Genomic DNA, 19,574 nt, shown 5'->3' with positions numbered 1-19,574 from the left:
TGGAGGGAGGGAGGGGGCCATGGAAGTGGGCTTGGGGCCTAGTCTTGGCTGCCACCAGACGGCCTCCCTCTCTCAGGACTCACTCCTGGAGGATGACTTCCCCGATACCCAGAGGATCCTGGCAGTCAAGTGAAAGGCCGAGAGGGGCACGCGGAGGCAGGAGGCACCTTTATTGCTTGTCTGGCTGGATGCCCAGAGTGGATGGGACTGGGAAGATTAGGGGTCTGTCCTGCAATAAAAATGCCCTCAGCGGATGTGGGCCATGTCACCTAGGAAGGGTGTTTTCATGCATCCAGTGCAAAGCTGGTCCATCCAGAGCGGTGCCTCGTGCTGCAGAGGTGTGCGGCGGGGGTAGAATGTGAAGTCCACACGGTAGTTGAGCAGGCAGCTCAAGGAGGCCATGTAGAGGTCGGAGAAGCGCACAAGGCGCCTGGAGAAGTAGGTGGGGTTGTGGAAGGTGCGGAAGATGCTCCCAAACTGAGCATTGAATAGGGCCTTGGTGATGCACCTGGGGGGGGGGAGAACTTGATGGGTGGGCATCAGCTATGCCAGGCCAGCCAGCCCCAGCCCTAGCCCCGCCCTGCTCACCTTAGCTCTTGCCGCTCCTTCATCCAGGCGGCCAGCACCTGCCGAGACTCTGCATCCTGGTAGGTCTGGGACAGATAGTATGATGTGGGTGCCCAGGAAGCTGCAACCTGACCCTCCCAGGGGCCACCCAGGCTGCCCATGTACCTGCATGCGCTCTAGCAGCCCCGTGAGCGCCTGCTGCCAGGTCAGCGAGTGCATGTACTGCTCGGTGTTGATGATGCGGATCTCGCGCTCCAGCTCAGGGATGATGGCGCCTGTGCGCCAGCCATGCCGCAGCATGAGATCCTGGGGGTTGGGCAGTGGGACTGGCCTCAGTGCCAGCTAGGAGGAGTCCCCCACCCCCTGGAACGCAGCCCTGCCCCCCTCACCGCTAGGTCACTGTAGAGGTGGTCTCCAAAGTAGAGCACGCGGGGGCCACGCCATTCCGTCAGCCGCAGGAAGTCAAACAGGTTTCCCTGGGCGGGGTGCAGAGGGATGCTGCTGAGCCAACGTTGCTCCCCTGGGGTGCCAGCACCAGGTCTTGTTCCCCAGCAGCCCTCTCAAATCCCCAGAGGCAGCCAAGTCCAGCCGGATACAGGGCTGCCCTTTCCCGCGGCCTCGCAGTACTGCAGGAGGGTCGGCCTGCCCCAGGAAGGGCTCCCATAGGCCTGGCACAGTGCCCCAGGCCGCAAGGGCCTCCCTCTCTGTGGCCTCTCACCCACCTCGGCTAAGGATCAAGCCCTTGTTTGTGAGAACAGAACCACAGTGAAGGACCCACGCCCTAAAGCAAAGGATTCTAGAGTCTTTGCTGGCGGCCTCAGCCCAGAGGGACCCAGTGGACCAATGGCAGAGCTCACTGGCAGGCCATCTGCTTTGCCTGCTCCAAAGCCGGGGAAAGTTGGAAACAGCCAGGCCCCAAACTAGGGAAGAAGCTCCAGGGGAGGCAGAAACAGAGGGGCCAGAGTTGGCGCCACCTGGGGCAGAAGCTCACACCCAGGAGGTCTGTATCCATGGACCTCAGAGGGGTGGGCAGTGGGGGACAGGTGTCATGGAGGAACTTAATTGGACCTACTGAAGAAGACATATGAGCAGGAGATCACTGAGGACGTGCCTCTGGACAGAGAATCTTGAGGGGCAGGAGGAGAAAAGGGGCTGAGGGTGAGGACCAAGCATCCAATGTACACAGCATTAGGAAACCTCAGAATGTCGGGCACAAAGAAATGCCTTGGCCCGGTGCAGTGGCACAGACTTGTAATTGCAGCAGCTTAGAAGGATCGAGAGTTCAAAGCCAGCCTCAGCAAAAGCGAGGTGCTAAGCAACTTAGTGAGACCCTGACTCTAAGTAAAATATAAAATAGGGCTGGAGAGTGGCTCAGTGGTCAAGTGCCCCTGAATTCAATCCCCAGTAACCCTCTCTTGCTTCCGAAAAAAGATATGTCTGGTAGCCACACAGGTGCTTGTCCTCCTAGGTCACAGCCAGATGCAGGACATGGTACAGCCTCACCCTTAAAGCTGAGGGGATAAGCCCGATGGGTCAGGGAGAGCTGGGGTGGAGGAGGGCAGGAAGCTGAACAGTACACAAGGGTGCAAGTCCAGCCTGTAGGCCAGGCCCCAGCAACTCAACACTGCTCCCTGGCCGACTGCCGGCTTCCTCACAGCCCTTGGAACCCCCACCCCTAAGAGGACCAGCTCAGCCAGGATTTCCACATTCCAGCCAGGGCCAAATGCCTTAATCACCTCCTGCTCAGGCATCCAATACCTCATCCTGGCTGCTCTTTTCTTTCTGTTCAGATAGGAAGGGGGTCTCCCCAGATTTCTTATGAGCTGCCTCCACTGGCCAGGCTCAGGGGCTCCCACCAGGCTGGTTCTGCCTGCAGCAGACAGCTCAGTCTCAACTAGTCACAGTGCCACTCATGGGGCACTTGGTGATCACAGGGCTTTGTGCCACATTCAAATACAGCATTACCATCTTTTAGAAATGAGGAAAGCAAGGCACAGAGGTGATGAGGCAAGTCTCCCTCGCAGCTGAGTGGAGATGGAACTCAAACCCAGGCACCAGGACCCAGAGGCCAAGAGCTCCTTCCACACTGTCCAGCCCTGCCCTGGTAGCCGCTGGCCACAACGAAGTGGCTGAGCTGCTCAGGGCTCGGGGCTGTGTGCGTCTTCAGAGTCGGCCTCTGAACAGTTTGTGTCCTTGGTTAGAACCTGTCCCCTGCTCTCACACCATCTGCTGCTCCGACCCCAGATGGTCCTCACCTGCCGGTAGATCTTGCCCTTTTCCAGGCGGGTGATCCGGTCCCAGTGGAGCGAGCCTGTCTCATCAAGTTTTCGGAAAGGCCTGGGGTGAGGGTGAAGGGCTTGATTTCCATCTGTGGTAGGGCCAGGGCTGGGTACCTCCCACTCTCTTCTCTGTAGACCCATCCACTCAGGTAGGCCACATGCAGGTAAGGGGGCATCCTCACCCCAAGGGCACTGAGTAAAGGCCAGTCTAGCTTTGGGCCTCAGTCCCCTCATTGCGATAGGATCCCCCCCACCCCTTCCCTTACTCCACTGCCCCCTGCCAGGCCCATACTTGCGCCGGTCAGTGAAAAAGCTGGGTTTGTCTGCCTGGACAATCACCACGTCGAAGAGCTGGCGCCAGTCGGGACCCACCATGTGCCGCATCCCCTTGTCCCTGTGCAGAGGTGGTGCGGCTGCAGGAGGTCTGAGGGTGGCACGGTGTCTGCCCCCTCAACACCCCCACAGCGGGGCTGGACTCACACAAAGCTGAAGGGACTGTTGGTGATGAGGAACAGCTGTTTCCCATGGGCCACCAGGCGGCTCAGCACTGCGAACGTTTCGTCCCCTCTCAGGATGTACTTCTCTGAGGGGGAAGAAGGGTCTGTGAGGGCCTGGCCACCCTGCTCAAGGCAGGCCAGCCAGGCTACCATTCACCCTTACCCATGTCTCGCTCAATCCACTGGTACATGAGGCCCTTCACGTGCACATCTCGAATGGCATCCTGCGGGGAGGGGAGATAGTAAGGGCACAGCGGGGGGGTTGGGGAGAGCCTGCCCTGTTGCAGCTGGACTTCACCTTCCTGCCACCTGAGGGGCAGGCCAGCATGCTCACCGTCACGTCCTTGTAGAGGTGTGTTTGGTCAAACTCCAGGCCATGGCCCAGGAAGTAGTCCACCACACAGGACAGCAGTGCCATCTCTGGCAGTGAGAAGATGTCCATGAACTGCTTGATGGAGGGGCCCTGGGGAAGGGACCACATCTCAGCTACTCCTCTGGCCCCCCACCTCCAGCACTGGAGACTAAGGCCTCCAAATCTGCCTCAGGACTCTGGGAAAGGGCACAGTCTGTGGATGAAAGCTGGCCACTGGAGCTGGTATCTATAGCAAGCTCACCAACCTGGGCTGCTTTGGGTCACAGAAGGTGGAGGGAATACCTTGCCGTAGAAACCGCTCATCTGGTACAGTGGGATGTGCTGGGTGCCTCCATATAGGTCGATCACCTCCTCATCTGGCACAGGCTGGAGGCCCCTGAACCAGGGTACAGATACCATCACTCCAGGCCCAGGTGGCAGCACAGGGTAGGGGTGGGGAGAGGGCAGAGTCAGAACTAACCTGTAGGCTGTTCCCAACTGGACATAATGGAAGGCATCAATCTTCATCAGAAGGCTCTGAGGGTACCCAGTGTGGGCAGGGGTGGGACCAGTGGTAAGAAGGTGGTTTTGCCATTGGACTTGGTCAGCCTCTTCTAAACCCCATGTCCACACCTCCATTGGATGGTACCAAGGAGATCAGGTACATTACCAAAAGGAAGTTGTAGCTTTGAGGTCAAGGGGGTGGACAGATACGGAGACCCTCCACTAAGAGCATGGCTAAGGAAGCAGGCTCAGGGCCCATTTACTCAGGAGGAACCAAGAGGTCAGCATCCAGCCACTCACCTTCTGAATGTCATAGTGGAGGCCACGGATGGCAAAGCTGGGGTTGTAGTCATACTTCCGAATCCCCTCTGGGTACTGGTGGGCAAACATAGACCAGGCCTAAGCCCGTAGCACTGCCAGCCCTGTTGGCTGAGCGGCCACTTGGGGATCCATCCATCCATCCATCCATCCACCTGCCCAGGGAACCCAATGATCCACCCTGGGGCTTAGGTCAAGGTGGGCTGTGCTGGCCTCCAGGGCCTGAGCAGGGGCTCCTGCCTGGCTAGTCTCACCTTGTAGTGCTCAATCAGGATGTCCCGAGCGGCATTGAAGATTTCAGGGTGCAGTGCGTCTGCATACTGAGCCAGTGTGTAGTCATAGTCAAAGCCATAGACCTCGACATCACGCAGGCTGATCTCATTGTTGGCATAAATGGCTGCTGGGTTCAGGAGGCTGCAGACCTCAGGAGGCAGGAGGTCTAGAGGAAGGAGACACAAGGAAATGACAATTGTGGCAGCGGCAAAAGGCTCCTGGGTACTTTTTGAGCACCCAGCCCCTTAAGTTTCATGAAACAACCCAGAGATGCCCAGTGATCCAGATGGTCAGACTGAGGCTCAGAGAGAAAGCAATTGCCTAGATACTGTACTTGGGGTAAGGCAGCGTTCAGGTTTGGAGATGAGGTGTGCTCTATTAATGCAGCAATATTCAGAAGTGAAATGATTAGATTATGAGAGCTGTAACCTAATCAGTCCATGGTAACCGCAGACAGGCGGGGCGTGGCCAGAGGAGGTGTTATTCTGGAAGAGTGCGCCTTCCTGCGGCCCCCCTCCCCTCCCGCTGCTTCCTGACCACCATGCCCTAAGCAGCTTCCCTCCACCATGCCCTTCTGCCATGATGCTCTGCTTCACCTCTGAAATGGTGAGCCCCCAATAAACTTTTCCTTCTCTAAGTTTTGATACTAGGGATTGAACCCAAGGGTGCTTAACCACTGGGCCACAACCCCAGCTCTTTTCATATTTTATTCTGAGACAGGGACTCCTGAATCGCTCAGGGCCTCGCTAAATTGCTGAGGCCGGCTTTGAACTCACGATCCTTTTGCCTCATTACTCTCTGCGATTACAGGTGTGCACCACCACGCCCAGCACCTAAATTGTTCTCATCAGGTATTTTGGCCACAGAGAAGCAAAAGCTAACTAAAACAGGTAGAGCTGGCAGTGGGCTGAGCTCACAGATGGAGCTTCTTCCCTGTGGTTACACCATCACCTGCAGCCCACCAGGTACACTGAGCCTGTTCCTCTTCCTGGCTCTCACCACTAAGCCCCCAGCAGACATGCTGTAAGCTGGGCAGCACCCAGCAGGCAGGCATTGACTCCACTCTTCAGTCTGGCCCCAGAAGAGCTCTCAGAATGGTCTCCAGTGCCAATCCTGCCACTGTCCAAAACCTAATCATGAACACCACTGTCAGTCCCTCTGCCCTTCTCAGCAGTCTGCTGGTCGCATCTCCCACGTCCTAAGGGGTATCAGCGAGGGGCGGCATGTGGGGACTGAAGACTCCACCCGAGTGGGCATGACGAGGGGGCTGAAGTCATGGATGCTCTTTCCACCTTGCCCAGAACATAAATGGGTGGGGAGCCCTTCTGCTGCTCCTACTACCCACTCCTGAGCACCTGTCACAGCCCAGGGAACAAGGCCCCTCTAATCGGATTTCAGCTGCCTGCCAGCTCACATAATGACATTCCCTGGCTCTAGCCAGGGAACATTGCTAATTACGACAGTCGGGACGTGCAGTGTTGGGTTCTGGGCCATTATCCAGGCTGCTCCCTTCTGGGGATGTGGCCATAGCCACCCCAAGCCTCTGGCTGCTCTCAAGGAACTGAAGATGGCTCTCAGGCCCACATCAGGGGTGACGTCGTGTGGGGTAGGCTCCAGGGTCCCAAGCTCACCTGCCTTGGCCTCCCCATCTGTACAATGGGGAAGTTGGCTGGAGAAAAGGCATATGATGGAAAGGGGCATGGGCTCTGAGGTCAGCTGGACCAGATCAGCACCCCCACCCTGGCTGTGACTTCAGGAATGTCACCTCAGCCCTTGGGCCTGTTGTCTCTAAAGGGGAAATAAAAACTGTATCAACTACGCAGCATTCTTGCTCTATACCTACGCACAGGCAGGATTCAGTGCTCCCTGACCCCCGAGCTTCATGTCTTCAATTTCCCTACATCTCTCTAAGAGGAGGAGTTGTAGGGAAAGGGGAGCATCACCCAGACGCACAGGGTAATGCCTCCCAGAAAATGCCTCAGGTCCAAGGCTCCAGAAAAAATGTCTCGGCCACAATCAGTCCTAATTATAAAACAGAAGCCCCTGGTCCCACAGTAGCAGCAGGTAGCTGGTGCACTAAAGAGGCAGACGTCTCACTGATGTACTCGGATGCCCAGAGCATTTGCCTTGGAGGCCCCTTTGGAACACAGAGCTCCACTCCCCAATCCTTCTTTTGCAGTCAAGTGCAGGGTGTGGGTGTGGAAACAGGTGTGGCTGGTTCCTCTGGAGGCCCCAGGCCAGCACAGAGCAGTTGCTCCGCAGATCCAAGTGTGGACAGGACACTCCACTTGGATATGCATGAGACACAGTTGACTTTAACCCTTGAGGGCTGCTGCTGAGACGCCCCTCACCTGGTATTCTGGCTTTCACCTCTGCCCTTGGGGATGTTTCCAAGGGCAGAAAATCCTCCCAGGGACAAAGCAGGATGAGGAAGCAGCTCATAGAGCCTGACCCCTCACCTCACCTCTGGACTGAGAAAACCCTCTTCCACAGGGCTGCAGTGACAGGTAGGGCCAAGAGAGGATCTAACCCACCCAGCACTAGCCTGCCAAGTTTATGGTTTCACTGCTCAGTCTTTACCCTCCTTCCTCTTCCTTAGACTCCAGCTCCCTCACCTGCCCAAGGTTCCAGATTCTGAAGCCAATTCCCCCCTAGTAGCCCTGGGACAGGCTTGTGGCTACCTTAGGGACCCATCTTGTTCAATCCTCACTCCAACTCTATGAAGCAGTCGGTCTGGAGGAAAAAACTGAGCTTCAAGGAGGTGAAGTCACTTGCTTCAACCACCCAGCAGCAGGCAACAGAGTTGAGATGTGCACTCACGCTGCACCACCTGCCTTAATCACTCTTCCCCTTAGCCTAGCCTTCCAGGGTCAACACGTTGAGGACGGGTGGGGAGGAAGTGATGGTCTCTGCTTTCAGGATAGGGGCTAGTCTTCGGCCTGGATCCCTGGCAGAGATTTTTGTTTGTTTGTAGTGCTGGGGATTGAACCTAGGGCCTTGTGCATGCAAGGCAAGCACTCTACCAACTGAGCTATGTCCCCAGCCCCTCCTGGCAAAGTCTGCCCACAGGTGTTATGTCCAAGGTGTACGGAATGCCCAGAGACTGTCCCAGAAGACTCAGTCAGAATGGGTTAGGATCAGGACCCCGAGGCACGAAGTTGGCTTATTCTGGTGTTCACCATGACGTGAGTGGCAGTGACCTTGGACAAGAGGAACTTAGGGGGACATAAGGATAGGAAAATATAGGTGGGTCCTGGAGGGCAATGCCCAGGAGATCCCCTTCTTTCCTCCTCTGTCTTGGAGGCCACTCAGAGGGTCTTCTCTAGGTACAGGACAAAGACTTCTTAAACAACACTCTGCATGCCAGTCCACAGAGATAGTGTCAGTCTTAGACCACCAGGGCTTCAGAACCACCACTCCACAGAGGGCCTAACTATTCTGTCTTTAGCTTGTCAAGAGGTTAAGTTTGGATCACTCTCCAGGTATCCACAAGGCTGGACTAGAAATCCCCTGTCCAGACAGCTGGAACGTTCCAGACAGGGCCACTTTGTCTCACCAGACAATGAAAGCCACCTCACCCTTGGGGGTTCCTCCGGAAGCTCCCCTGTCCCTTCTTGGCTTGGTTCTTTCCAAGTCACCACAACACTATGTCAGAGACCCCAGGGTTGTTTGTAATCCGAGAAAACTGAAGGTCTTAGAGGTTGAGGCTTACTGAAGGCCACCCAGCTGGACAGTGATAGAACCACTAGCCTGAACCACATCTGTCTGCTGCAGAGGCTGGATAGTGACCCACCCAGAGCAGTGGACATATGTCCTGCACTCTCACTGGTGGCCCCAGCCTGCCCTGAGAGGGGCCCTCCAGTCTTATCAGTCCATTTCACAGAGGGAGAGGGAAAGTGCCTGTGCAGCTTGGCCAACCTGTAGCAACTCCTCAGGATTCCAGGCGACTGTGGGGATTTGAACTGTTTCCCCAATACCTTCCCGGCCCTTGCTGAGAGCGGGCCTGACTTCCAGCATCAAACCAAAAGGTGCCTGGAAAGTCCAGCCCGTATCAGCTTAGGTCGGGAGGTCGCCAGGAGCTTATTGGGCGAGCGCTACTTGCAGGCTTTGTCCTCAATACTCCCACCCCAACTAAGGGTCGGCGGAGAACAAGGGATTGGGAGCACTCCCGGTAGCGGTTCCCTGCAGCAAGACCCGGGGACCGCTCTTGCGGGCGGCTGCTCCAGGTGCTCCAAGCCCCTGCAGATAGAGCTGGGGAATAAACCCCCCACCCTTCCCCAGGCCATCTCGCCGAAGCCTCTATTGAAAAGCCCATTAGGTCTGGGTCCCCGCCAAACCCCACCGGGCGAAGTCGCAAGGAGCTGTGCCCGGGAAGGCTCGAGAGCTGCGTCCCGGCGCCCCGACAGTCCACCGCGCTGGAGGCGACCCCAGCACTCGGTTCACCCGGGCTCACCCACCGTGCACCAGTCTCCGCATGTCCTGGTAACGAGCCCACAGGTGCTCGCTGAGCTCGGTGCCGCCGGCTGGCGCCGGAGAGGGCGCAGAGCGTGGGGCTCCGGGGCAGTGGGGGCCAGGACCCGGCGGGCCGCAGCCAGGGCAGGAGGGTGAGGAGGAGGCGGCTCGCCGCCCGCCGTGGCTTCCGCACAGCAGCCAGCACCGAGCGGCCGCCCGCAGCCCCACACCCGCCATGCCCCCTGCGCGCCGGCCGGGCTGCCCTCCGCCCGTCGGCCAGCCAGCCGCCCTCCGACTGCGCGCCCGCCACGGTGGCCGCGTGCTCCTCACGGCGGTGGGCCAATGGGCGCGGCGCGCGGAGCCCGACTGGCCAATGGGCGCGCCACTGGGCACAGGGGGCGGGAGGCGACGGGGCGGGGCGGGCCCGCGACCCCCTCCCCCAACTCTCCCGCGCGGCCGAGGGCTTTGCGCCCCCCTTCGGCCGACACCGCGGCGATGGCGGCTCCTTCTGGTGTCCACTGCCTGGGAAGTCCAAGAGCCTAAGACCCACCATCCCCTCGACCCGGTCGAGGCTCCGGACCGCCGAGGCGCGGAGGGGAAAAGGCAGGCGCGCGCGAGTTTACGCTTACTCCCGGGTTCTCCGTTCCTTTCCCCCGGCCTCTGGGTCCTTCTGACCCCAGCGCCTCCTCTACTTTCCCGAAGTCCCTGAGTCCTCCTGCCCCATGGCCTTGTTCCCCTGCTCCGATCTCAGACTGTCCGCTGACCGGAGCCCGGGCCACTTCACTCACTTATCTAGCGGATAAAGAGCCCTGCCCGCGCTCTCCCTGCTGCAGCCCCACGCTGGATGAGACCGCTGGACCTGCATGGCAGCCTCTTTGTGCTGCCGGTGCTCAACCCAGGTGACCCCTTTTAATTCAGAACCGGACTCCTGGGCGTGAGCTTCAGGACTGGGGCCAAGGATCACTGCACCCACCTGGTTCTGACCTTAGCTTGGTGTCACTGGCCCGCCCCACTCACCTTTGCCTGAAGAGGCCTCCTGTTGAGATGCCTGGTTGCTGGAGACTTTACAAAGAATTTCCTCCTTTTTCTTGCAAATACGCTCTTCTTGCATTTTTTCTACTCGTCTGTTTTCTGGGCCTGCAGGTGTACCTCATGGAGACCCACCCAGCACGCTGATGAGCCTGCCAGCTGGATACATATTGTTTCCCGGGGTGGCTTGCTGAGTTTAAGGTTGTGTTCATGTTATGACATTACTGCACTTGGGCTGAGAACCTAGTGTGCCAGGTCCTGGGTTGGGTGCTGAAAGATATTGAGGCCTAAAGGTGAGCTTGGGGGCGGGAGAGGTGTCTGCACACGCCCCAGTGACCTAGGCAGGTGCTGGGAATCTAGCCTCACGTGAACCTCTTCCATGCGGGTGGAGGTCCTGGGTGGTCCACCCCCACAGAACCGCTAAGAGAAACGTGAGCAGGTTCTGGGGATGTAGGTCGGTAGTAGAAAACTTACCTAAGAATCAGGACCTTGAAAGAAAGGTGGGGGCAGCGGGTGGGGAGAGAAGGAAGAGAGATAAAGAAAAGGAACAGGAGCAAGTGCTAAGCTTTTATGCCCACTTTCTGGGTGGCCATCCAGGGTGGATTGTACTATAGGCAGCTAGAGACCTTACTGCTGTCCTATAACCCTCTCTTGGGGCCCTGCTTGCACTTTCTCTTCTCATCACTAAGCTACCTTTTGGGATCTAAGTTTTCATTTGATTTTTTTAGATTGCCTAATATTTGACTGCCTTGTCAAAGCTGTTCCTCCAGTTTTATCCCTAGGTAACAGAGTGACAGCCTCTTAGGGTATTTTCAGAAAACAGTGATAAAGTGAGAGGATATAATGAGTGAAGGCTCTGGAGTCAGAGCTTTGCTTTTTTTGGCTTAATCTCTTAATTTCTCAGTTCAGGGAATACATGTGAAGTGGATCAGTAAATCATCATCATAATTAATGTTAGAGCTAATGTTAGTTGATCAATTACTGTGTTCCAGGCACTACATTCAATGCTTATCATCTCACTAAATCTTCACAGCAGCAGAAAAAGTCCCCTGTTTCATGGGTTGGGGAACTGAAGTACAGCCCCAGCTAAGGGAATTCCTCAGACACGCTCATTAACCATCATGCTGAGCTGCGCTTATTGTGGATAAAGAGGTGATACAAGCACGTTTTCCCAGCTACTGGGAGGCTGAGACCAGCCAGGGAAACATGGCAGGACCCCTCCCTTTCTCCCCGCCCTCATCCTCCCCGCCCCAACCCTGTCAAAAGGTGATGCATAAAAACTTTCTATAAATGCCTGTATTATTGTAAGTGCCCATTCAGGACAGTTTTATTTTAGGGTTGTCACAGATGCTCAAACTTCTGTTGTGTAAAGTTCAGCTTTCAACAGTGCATATCAAATTCAGATATTTTAGAAGTTTGGTCACCAATCATGTCCCTGAAATAAAAGCAAGGCGTTTCGTAATTGCATTTTAGAGAATGGTGCAGCACACTATTAGTCCCTCATAGACTATCACTCTGTCAGGGTATTAGAAAAAAAAGATGGCGGTGGCAGAGTAGGGGGCGCGGCGGTCTACTCAGAGCTCTGGCCAACACTAGGGAGGCCATGGGGCGGGGCCGAGTCCAAGCCACGTCGGAGGCTCCGCCCCATAGGGGCCGCCCGGCCTCCAGTGCCGAGGCGCATGCGCCGTATTTTTCAGGCTCCTTCTCAAGGAGCATGCGCGTCTCAACAGCAGCAGTTTGATTGGCTGAGCTGCATAGGGATTAGGCCTGGAGGTCAGCTTTAGCTCCCAAATTTTTGCAGCCGCCGGGCAGTGACTCGGCTGCGGTCACTCATCGCCTAGGTCGCCGAACCCAGCGAGGACGGGCAGGGCGGCTTCAGCTTCAGTCGCACCTGGTTCCATCGCACCCAGAGCCACAACCTCAATCGAGCATGTTCTCCAGGGCCCAGGTGAGGCGAGTTCTGCAGTGGGTGCCCGGGAAGGAGCGACTCGGCCTCTACAGGTTCCTGCCTTTCTTTTTCATCCTGGGAGGAACAATGGAGTGGATCATGATTAACGTGCGCGTGGGCCAGGAGACCTTCTGTAAGTGGGGGTGTAGTAGCCTCCCTTTCCCTTCAGGGAGGCATGAGATGGCAGGGATCCGTTTCCTGGGGGTATTAGATTGCAGACCGCTTATTCTCCTTAGCGCCGAGCTGCTTTTTATTCTTGTCGGAAGGGCTAGCACTGTTCCATTCACTTGGCAGTTGACCCCGCCTATGGCGCCGGCTCTTCTGTACGTCTTGCACATTGACGTCCAGCCTTGCGACCTTTCCTGCACTTTTCAAGCTTGCCCTTCACCCTTGACTTTGAGCCAAGCCTAAGGAACAGGATAGCTCACAAACAACAGAAGAGGGGGTGGATCCTGAGGATTCATGGAAATCCCTATTAACTGTCCTCTCAGAACTCTTCAGCCCACACCCTGGAGGGAGCCTGCCTAATCACCATTGTCTTAAGAGGGCAGTCACTGGCACCAGGTCTTTGGCCTGGAGCAAGATGCTCAGCACTGTGAAAAGAATGCCTGACATTGCTTAGCTGAGCACTATCTCTGGGCAGACTAGTTCCTTTCAGGAAGACTTCCCCAACTCCTAGGCCCTTTCTGCTTTCCCTCTTCTGAAATATATCACTTGTGAATTTTTATTTATTTATTTGTGGTGTCGGGGATGGAACACAGGGACTCACACTAGCTAGGTAACTGCTCTATTACTGAGCTATATGCTCCCAGCCCCACCGACTCTTATTTTTTTAATTGGAACTTTAGTGCTTCCTTCTGTTCTACCATTCTATTTATTGAACATCCATGAGAGGATCTAATGAACAAGGCAGAGGTTTTTTACTGCCAGAGAGCTAATGGGAAAGAAAGATCAGAGTTGGCTGGGTGTGGTGGCTGAGTATAGCAGAGTTCAAAGGCAGACTCAGCAAAAGTGAGGTGCTAAGCAACTCAGACCCTGTCTCTAAATAAAATACAAAATAAGGCTGGGGATGTGGCTCAGTGGGCCAGTGTCCCCGAGTTCAATTCCTGGTACCAAACAAACATAAAACCCAGTTACCATCAGGTCTGGGGATGTGGCTCTCAGGGGTACAGCACTTATCTAGCATGAAAGTTTAATCCCCAGTACCGGGGACTGGGGGAGGAAAAAAGGGAGATGGTTTACTATTTGATCAGTGCTGAGAGGAGCACAGGAGTGTTGGGTGGGCACATCCCTGGACTAGATGGTGCAGGGAAGGCTTCTGGAAGCAGTTACCAGGTACAGCAGGCTCTGAAGACTGTCAGCCAGATGCAAGTTCTGTAGAATTGAGTCTTCATGGCAGTGCTGAGAACTGGAGGCCTTGTGTGTATTCTGTGTTTGAAAAATTGAAGCAGACAAGCAGAGGGAGGTGTAAAGTGGCTAGAGAGGTGTCTAGCAGAGCTACATAGGGACTGCAGAACCAAGAATATATCCCAAGGACTGAAGGGTTTGAAGCAGCTCCTTGTGGAGAGATTGGTAAGAACACCTAGGCTGTGTGGTTGTCCGGAGTTCAGATGGTAGCCAGGTCTACTTTGAGGCAGAAGGGATGCCAAGAAGTAGGTGAGAGTTGAGACAGCCCAAAGGGTAACAAAGCCAGGTGATTAAGTGGGCTTAAGACATGAGACCTGGATGCTGGGGCAGGGGTAACTCTCCTGAAGGTGCTGAACACAGGCAGTGTGATCCCTGGGCCCCATTTGGGATGTGCTAAGGAGATGGTTTATAAAAACCTGAAGGTCAGGAAGCAGACGTGGGCCAGAAACCTGTGAATGGCTTTGTGAACCATTCACAGGCAAATTGTGATGAAAAAGTCAAATAACCAACATGTTTAGGGTGACTGAGAGGCAAGGATGGACACCAGGAAGGTTTGTTATCACAGAAGAAAGGAGATTAAGGAATTTTGACCCTGTAAAGGGAAGGTAACCCCCTGCTCTCAGAAAGACTGGAGGCTAGGCAAATGTTGATCAGAAAGGAGAGAGAGAGGATGGGATCAGTGCTTGGTGGGGCGAATAGCCCTTGGAAGTTAGCTGCAAGAGTGTTTTATGATGAGTAGCTAGGTGGGGGTGAGGAAAGAATGGTGAGGGTCATGGCTGAGGACACTGGATTGTCACACATCTCAGTATACCCAGTCAAGAGGCATTGGCTGGCTTTGTAATACACTGCAAGAAGGGTGAAGCATAGAAAAGAGAGGAATTTGGATTAATGGCTGCTTGGGGCTTTGAGGGTGTGTGAAGCAGCTGATATTGAATCTGTCATCTCAGCTACTCTGGAAGCCGAGGCAGAAGGATCCATGTTCAAGGCCAACCTAGGCAACTGAGTGAGATCTTGTCTCAAACAAAAACCCAAAAGGGCTGGAGGTGTAGCTTAGTGGTAGAATTTTTGCCTAGCATGCAGGGCCCTAGGTTCAATTCCCAGCACCCCCCCCCCCAAAAAAAAAGGTATTAATCATGATGCCTATGGAGAAGGCACAAGATGAGGCAAGGAGCCTAAACCAGGGTTTTCAAATTGAAGGGGCATGTGCAGGTGCCAGTACAGAGAAGATGGTGGCTGTCAAATGGCATAAGCCTTATAGGAAGAGGATTTAAAACAGAACAAAAAAAACCATGGCACTAGAGATTGAACCTAGGGCCACTTTGCTACTGAGTTACATCCCATTTTTTTTTTTTTTTAAGACAACAAAACTCAACAGCTGAACAACTGTTGAGGATCTTGCCGAGTTGCTGAGGCTGACCTCAAACTTGTGATCAACCTCCAGCTACCTGAGTAGCTGGGATGACAGGTGTGTGCTACCCACAGGAAGATTTTTTACTTGAAGAAGGATAATCAATAGTCTGGAGACATAGAGGCTGAGAACAAGGAAACTGACCTCCCTATCTCATCCCGAGGTCTGGAGTGTGGGAGAAGCAGCAGCCAAGAGCCTTTGAGGAGCTAGGTTTTAGTTAAGGATGATGTCAGAGAGCAGAACAGAAACCATGGGAGAGGGTTGGGGATGTAGCTCAGTGGTAGAACAAGTACTTGCTTAACATGCATGAGGCTTCAAGTTCAATCCCCAATACTACAGCAGAAAAACAAACAAACAAAAATAAATAAATTAAAAAAGGTGGGAGGGAGTGGGAATAAGAAGTGAGGAAACTCCTAAAACACTACTTAGAGATGGGCCAGGACATGACCCTATCTTTGAAGATACTGATATTTAGCTTGTTATTTTAAATCTAGGACTCTTACATAAACAGTGGTCATTTAACTCATTTTGTTTTAAATTATATTTTGGCACTAGATTAAACATTAATGTTGAAATTCAGAAACAGGCAATAGACTTGAGACTACTGATTGAATTCTGAGTATTTTTAATTCCTCAGTTTCTTAAAAATCTAAGCACAGTTTTTGTTTAATACAGATGATGTCTACCGAAGAAAAGCCTCAGAAAGACAGTATCAGAAAGGCCTGGATGACACATCTGAGACTGAACTTCAACAATCAATAAAATGAATATGAATTTTCACTAGTTTTTTTTCCTCAAGAATTTACTCTTACAGGGTGGGGTTGTGGCTCAGTGGTAGAGCACTTGCCTAGCATGTGTGAGGCACTGGGTCTGATTCACAGCACTGTATATAATAAAATAAAGGTCCATCAACAACTTAAAAAAAAAAATGTACCCTTCCCAAAGTCTTGTTCTCACAGCTGCACATTATCCTAAGAATTGCCTTTTTAAAGAATTTTCATAGTTTTGCAGTCTCTGCTTGAGTACTTCCCAAATTACTGTTGGATAGTACTTATATAAAGAATATTCCTCCTAAAACACCTACTTATCTATCCAATGAACCTAGTTCCTTTTTTGTACTGGGGATTGAACCCAGGGGTGCTTTGCCACTGAGCCACATTTACCCAAGCCCTTTTTATTTTGAGACAGGGTCTTGCTAAATTGCTGAGGCTGGCTTTGAACTTGTCATCTTCCTGCTTTAGCCTCCCCAAGCCACTGAGATTACATGCCTATGTCACTGCCTCTGGCAACCCGGCCCTTCTTGAGACTAAATTGTTGAGGCTTGTGATCTGCCTGCTTCAGCCTCCTGAGTATTGGCATGTACCATAAAATGTTTTTCTACTTTCTTTTTTTGCAGTTCTGAGGATCAAACCCAGGGCCTTACACATGCTAGAGGAAAGTATTATCACTGAGCTACATCCCCTCACCCTGTGAAATATTTCTTGAATACAGCAACCAGGATGCTTTTCAGTACAGTTTGAATTATTTGTGAAGCTCTTTGTTTTTTAAACAAAACAAAAAACCCAATTCCCCACCTCCAGGGGTGCTACTGATCTACATCCCTAGCCCTTTTCATTTTTTATTTCGAGATAGGGCCTCATGGAGTTGCTGAGACTGGCCTTGAACTTTTGATCCTCCTGCCTCAGCTTCTGGAGTTGCTGATATTAGAGACCATGCTTGGTGGTAACCTTTCGTTGCAGAATTAAAATTAAGTCATGAACATAAAAGATCTTCATTGTTATGGTCACCTAAACTAGGAAAATTGTGCAGATTACATTTCTGTCTGCTACCAGTTTATAAACTCTTCAGGAGGGTAGTGGGAATTCCTGACACACTAATTGCTATTAGTGCTCTTATGAACTCCCTTGCACAGGAAAGCAGGACTCCATGATTCATGCCCCTTGATGATCAAAGTGCTGTTCTTTCATTCAGCTGCTAAAGATAGAGAACTGCTCCCTCCCATAAGACAGGGAAACTACAGAGTTGATCCAGATCAGAGGTGCAGTCTACTGAGTGAGAATATGGCAATGCCATTTAGCACAAGTTTGGGTCACTGGTGGAAGAAGTAAAGGCATATTTACATGCCTGGATAACTACATCCAATATCTTAGCAAATAAGAAAATACCTATATTCTAAAGAAGACTGAGTTTCAAAAGTTTCTAACTTTTGTGACAGAACAAAGAAGCTGACGCCAAGGGCCACAGGGAATAAAGTTAATTATCTCTGGCACAAATGTCTCCTGCATTTTTTTTTTAAGAGATTTTTTTCCTAGTCATGCTTGTCATCTTATATTGGAACAAATGTTGGGAAATAAAGAATCACTACTCAGATCTCATCACAGATTACCTATGAGTTCAGCATCTCCACTGGGAGGTGGCTTAAGTGTGAAGGCCAGTAATGACCAACACTATCAGGTAGAGTATTGCATACAATCCCCTACCCAGTTGTGTCATCTGGAGTGTGATGAACCTGACACTAGTGATTGAACTGCTGCATAAACTGTATGATTCTCAGCGACACAGCCACATTCTGTATTTCCTCTCACACACTCCCAGTTTTAGAAGTATATTTGATACATATAGAGAATATGTAACACTCAAGTCTTTTATAAAGACCAATAAATGCCAATAAAACCATTCCTCAGCTTCTGTCTATAGTAATCCTTAACTGGCTTAACCCCTACTTTTCCCCCAATCATTAGTTCTGTGCTATTCTTCTCAAGGGTTTTCCTAGAAAAGTGACTTCCTGTTGGAGTAATTTATTTTATTGTGGTGTTGGGATTGAATCCAGGGGTGTTTTACCAGAAGCTACATCCCCACTTTTACTTATTTTGAGATAGGTCCTTTATAAGTTACTTCAGATCTTGCTAAGTGGCCATGCCTGGCTTTGAACTTGCAGTCCTCCTGCACCACACCCAACAGAATGCTGATTTATTATAGGAAAACAAACTTTGAAAATGTCAGGATAATGCCCGATTTCAAGGCAGGTAGACTAGTAAAGCAATGACTGTATTTAAGACCCATTTTCAGAGCACGTTATTTTGGATGCTATAAGAACTCACCTTTGTTGATCAAGATGCAAGCTTTTTACTCTTCAGCATTGGGGTGCTGGGAGCAAACCCAGGGCCTTGTGCATAGGAAGCAAGCGCTCACCTGAGCTACACCCCCAGTCACCTCAAAAAATCTTTTTAATACTCTCCCTAGGAATATTGACTCTACCTGACTTAAAGACATTTAAACGAAAAGAAACCCAGTGTTTTTATATGCTGATTGTACAATGGTAGTATCCCCTAGTGTGAACTAGAAGGCCAAAAATTTTAAAAACTTATGTTTCAAACATTAAGAACTACAGTACTTTTTCTAGCATTTATTGCTAGAAATCTATCTCCACTGCTCCACTATGTTAAGGGGAAAAGATCATGAGTTTTAAAGCTTCACTTTATCATCTGAATTGATAAAAAAAATAAGGTGAATGGTAAATAAAAGAGGGTTATTTTTGTCCCATCTGGCAGTTCTATTTTGGAAGCCTTACCTAAATCTTTGATGTTTTGACTTAATCATCTTGGACCTCTTTTTTTTTTTGTACAAATTCTTCACACTTAGTTACCTCTCTTTTTTTCTATTTTGGTGGTACTGGGGATTGAACCCTGGGGCACTTTAACACTGAGTTACATCCCTATTTTTTTGAGACAGGGATTTGCTGTGTTGCTGAGGCTGGCCTCAAACTTGCAATGCCCTTGCCTCAGCATCATCAGTTGTTGAGAACATAGATGTGTGCCACTTTGTCCAGCTGAGCTACCTCTCTTGAGAAAAATTTAACTCTTGTACTATGGTGTTTTCTAAATCAATTTCTCTCCCAGTCAAGCAGTATCAGTACTTAGACTACATATATATTTTAAATTTGGAGTTTCTTGCCACATTTATGTGCAACCCCCAAGACACGAATACTACAAATACCCAAAATGGGAAAAAAGAACAGTCTTCGTTTGTTTAGTATTGAGTTTTCTTGCATTTAGCTGACCTGGCATACTTCTAAGCAAAAAAAAGGAAGAGTAATATTTGAAACTTTTTGCTCACAGTGCTCAGCTGGGGTGTTTATACATCAGTGATCTTTCAAAATATGCTCATGGTCACAGATGGGAGTCCACTCTATACTCAGAACAGAAGGGATACTGAGAGAATAGTTTATTTTTTTAACCAATATTTTCTATTAAAAGCACAGTCATATTTTTAGAACTTACGCTTCCCTCACCTTCTGCTCTCAGAAACGTGCTCTTCAATTTCAATCTGCATTTCTGCCCATCCTGAGGAGTGCTAGGAATTCCTTGACTGCTACCCAAAGGGTATGACATGGTATGGGGCACTTCATGCTGCAGTCTGAATACATCTGGCATCTGTGGAAATGCAGCCTGAACCCTGAACCAGGGGGTTGCATAATGACTTTGCATTTCCACTTGGCAGTCATATCCTCATCAGCATGAAATTGGGGCTTGCAGGATTG

General features: G+C 51.6%; 3 protein-coding genes across 6 annotated transcripts in view; 2 read left to right on the top strand and 1 right to left on the bottom strand.

Moving 5' to 3' along the window:
• Positions 1 to 272, top strand: part of Stab1 (stabilin 1) — a 29,371-nt gene extending 29,099 nt beyond the window's left edge. For all 3 annotated transcript variants that reach the window (XM_078038440.1, XM_040289669.2, XM_013361599.4), the window contains one exon: positions 77 to 272. In XM_078038440.1, the coding sequence (XP_077894566.1) occupies positions 77 to 133 (57 nt within the window). In that variant the 3' untranslated portion in view covers positions 134 to 272. The remainder of the gene's footprint in view (positions 1 to 76) is intronic.
• On the bottom strand, positions 154 to 9,546 carry Nt5dc2 (5'-nucleotidase domain containing 2). 2 transcript variants are annotated; one of them, XM_005317179.4, is made up of 14 exons: positions 9,248 to 9,546; positions 4,772 to 4,956; positions 4,500 to 4,574; positions 4,177 to 4,232; positions 3,999 to 4,092; positions 3,678 to 3,806; positions 3,507 to 3,567; positions 3,327 to 3,429; positions 3,139 to 3,240; positions 2,823 to 2,904; positions 957 to 1,043; positions 733 to 873; positions 589 to 653; positions 154 to 508 (listed from the first exon to the last, which is right to left on the bottom strand). In XM_005317179.4, the coding sequence occupies exons 1-14, from the start codon at positions 9,477 to 9,479 to the stop codon at positions 247 to 249; spliced, it is 1,674 nt and encodes a 557-aa protein (XP_005317236.1). In that variant the 5' UTR covers positions 9,480 to 9,546; the 3' UTR covers positions 154 to 246. The 2 variants fall into 2 exon arrangements, with proteins under 2 accessions (XP_005317236.1, XP_021586602.1); XM_021730927.3 differs by lacking the exon at positions 9,248 to 9,546 and adding an exon at positions 6,422 to 6,541.
• A 2,434-nt stretch (positions 9,547 to 11,980) lies between these two features.
• Uqcc5 (ubiquinol-cytochrome c reductase complex assembly factor 5) lies at positions 11,981 to 15,817 on the top strand. Its single transcript, XM_005317183.5, has 2 exons — positions 11,981 to 12,352; positions 15,710 to 15,817. The coding sequence occupies exons 1-2, from the start codon at positions 12,202 to 12,204 to the stop codon at positions 15,799 to 15,801; spliced, it is 243 nt and encodes an 80-aa protein (XP_005317240.1). The 5' UTR covers positions 11,981 to 12,201; the 3' UTR covers positions 15,802 to 15,817.
• Positions 15,818 to 19,574: the final 3,757 nt, after the last annotated feature.

This window comes from Ictidomys tridecemlineatus, chromosome 2, assembly GCF_052094955.1.
Source record: "Ictidomys tridecemlineatus isolate mIctTri1 chromosome 2, mIctTri1.hap1, whole genome shotgun sequence".
NCBI classification, from domain to species: domain Eukaryota; kingdom Metazoa; phylum Chordata; class Mammalia; order Rodentia; family Sciuridae; genus Ictidomys; species Ictidomys tridecemlineatus.
This window is presented reverse-complemented; position numbering and strand designations above follow the sequence as displayed.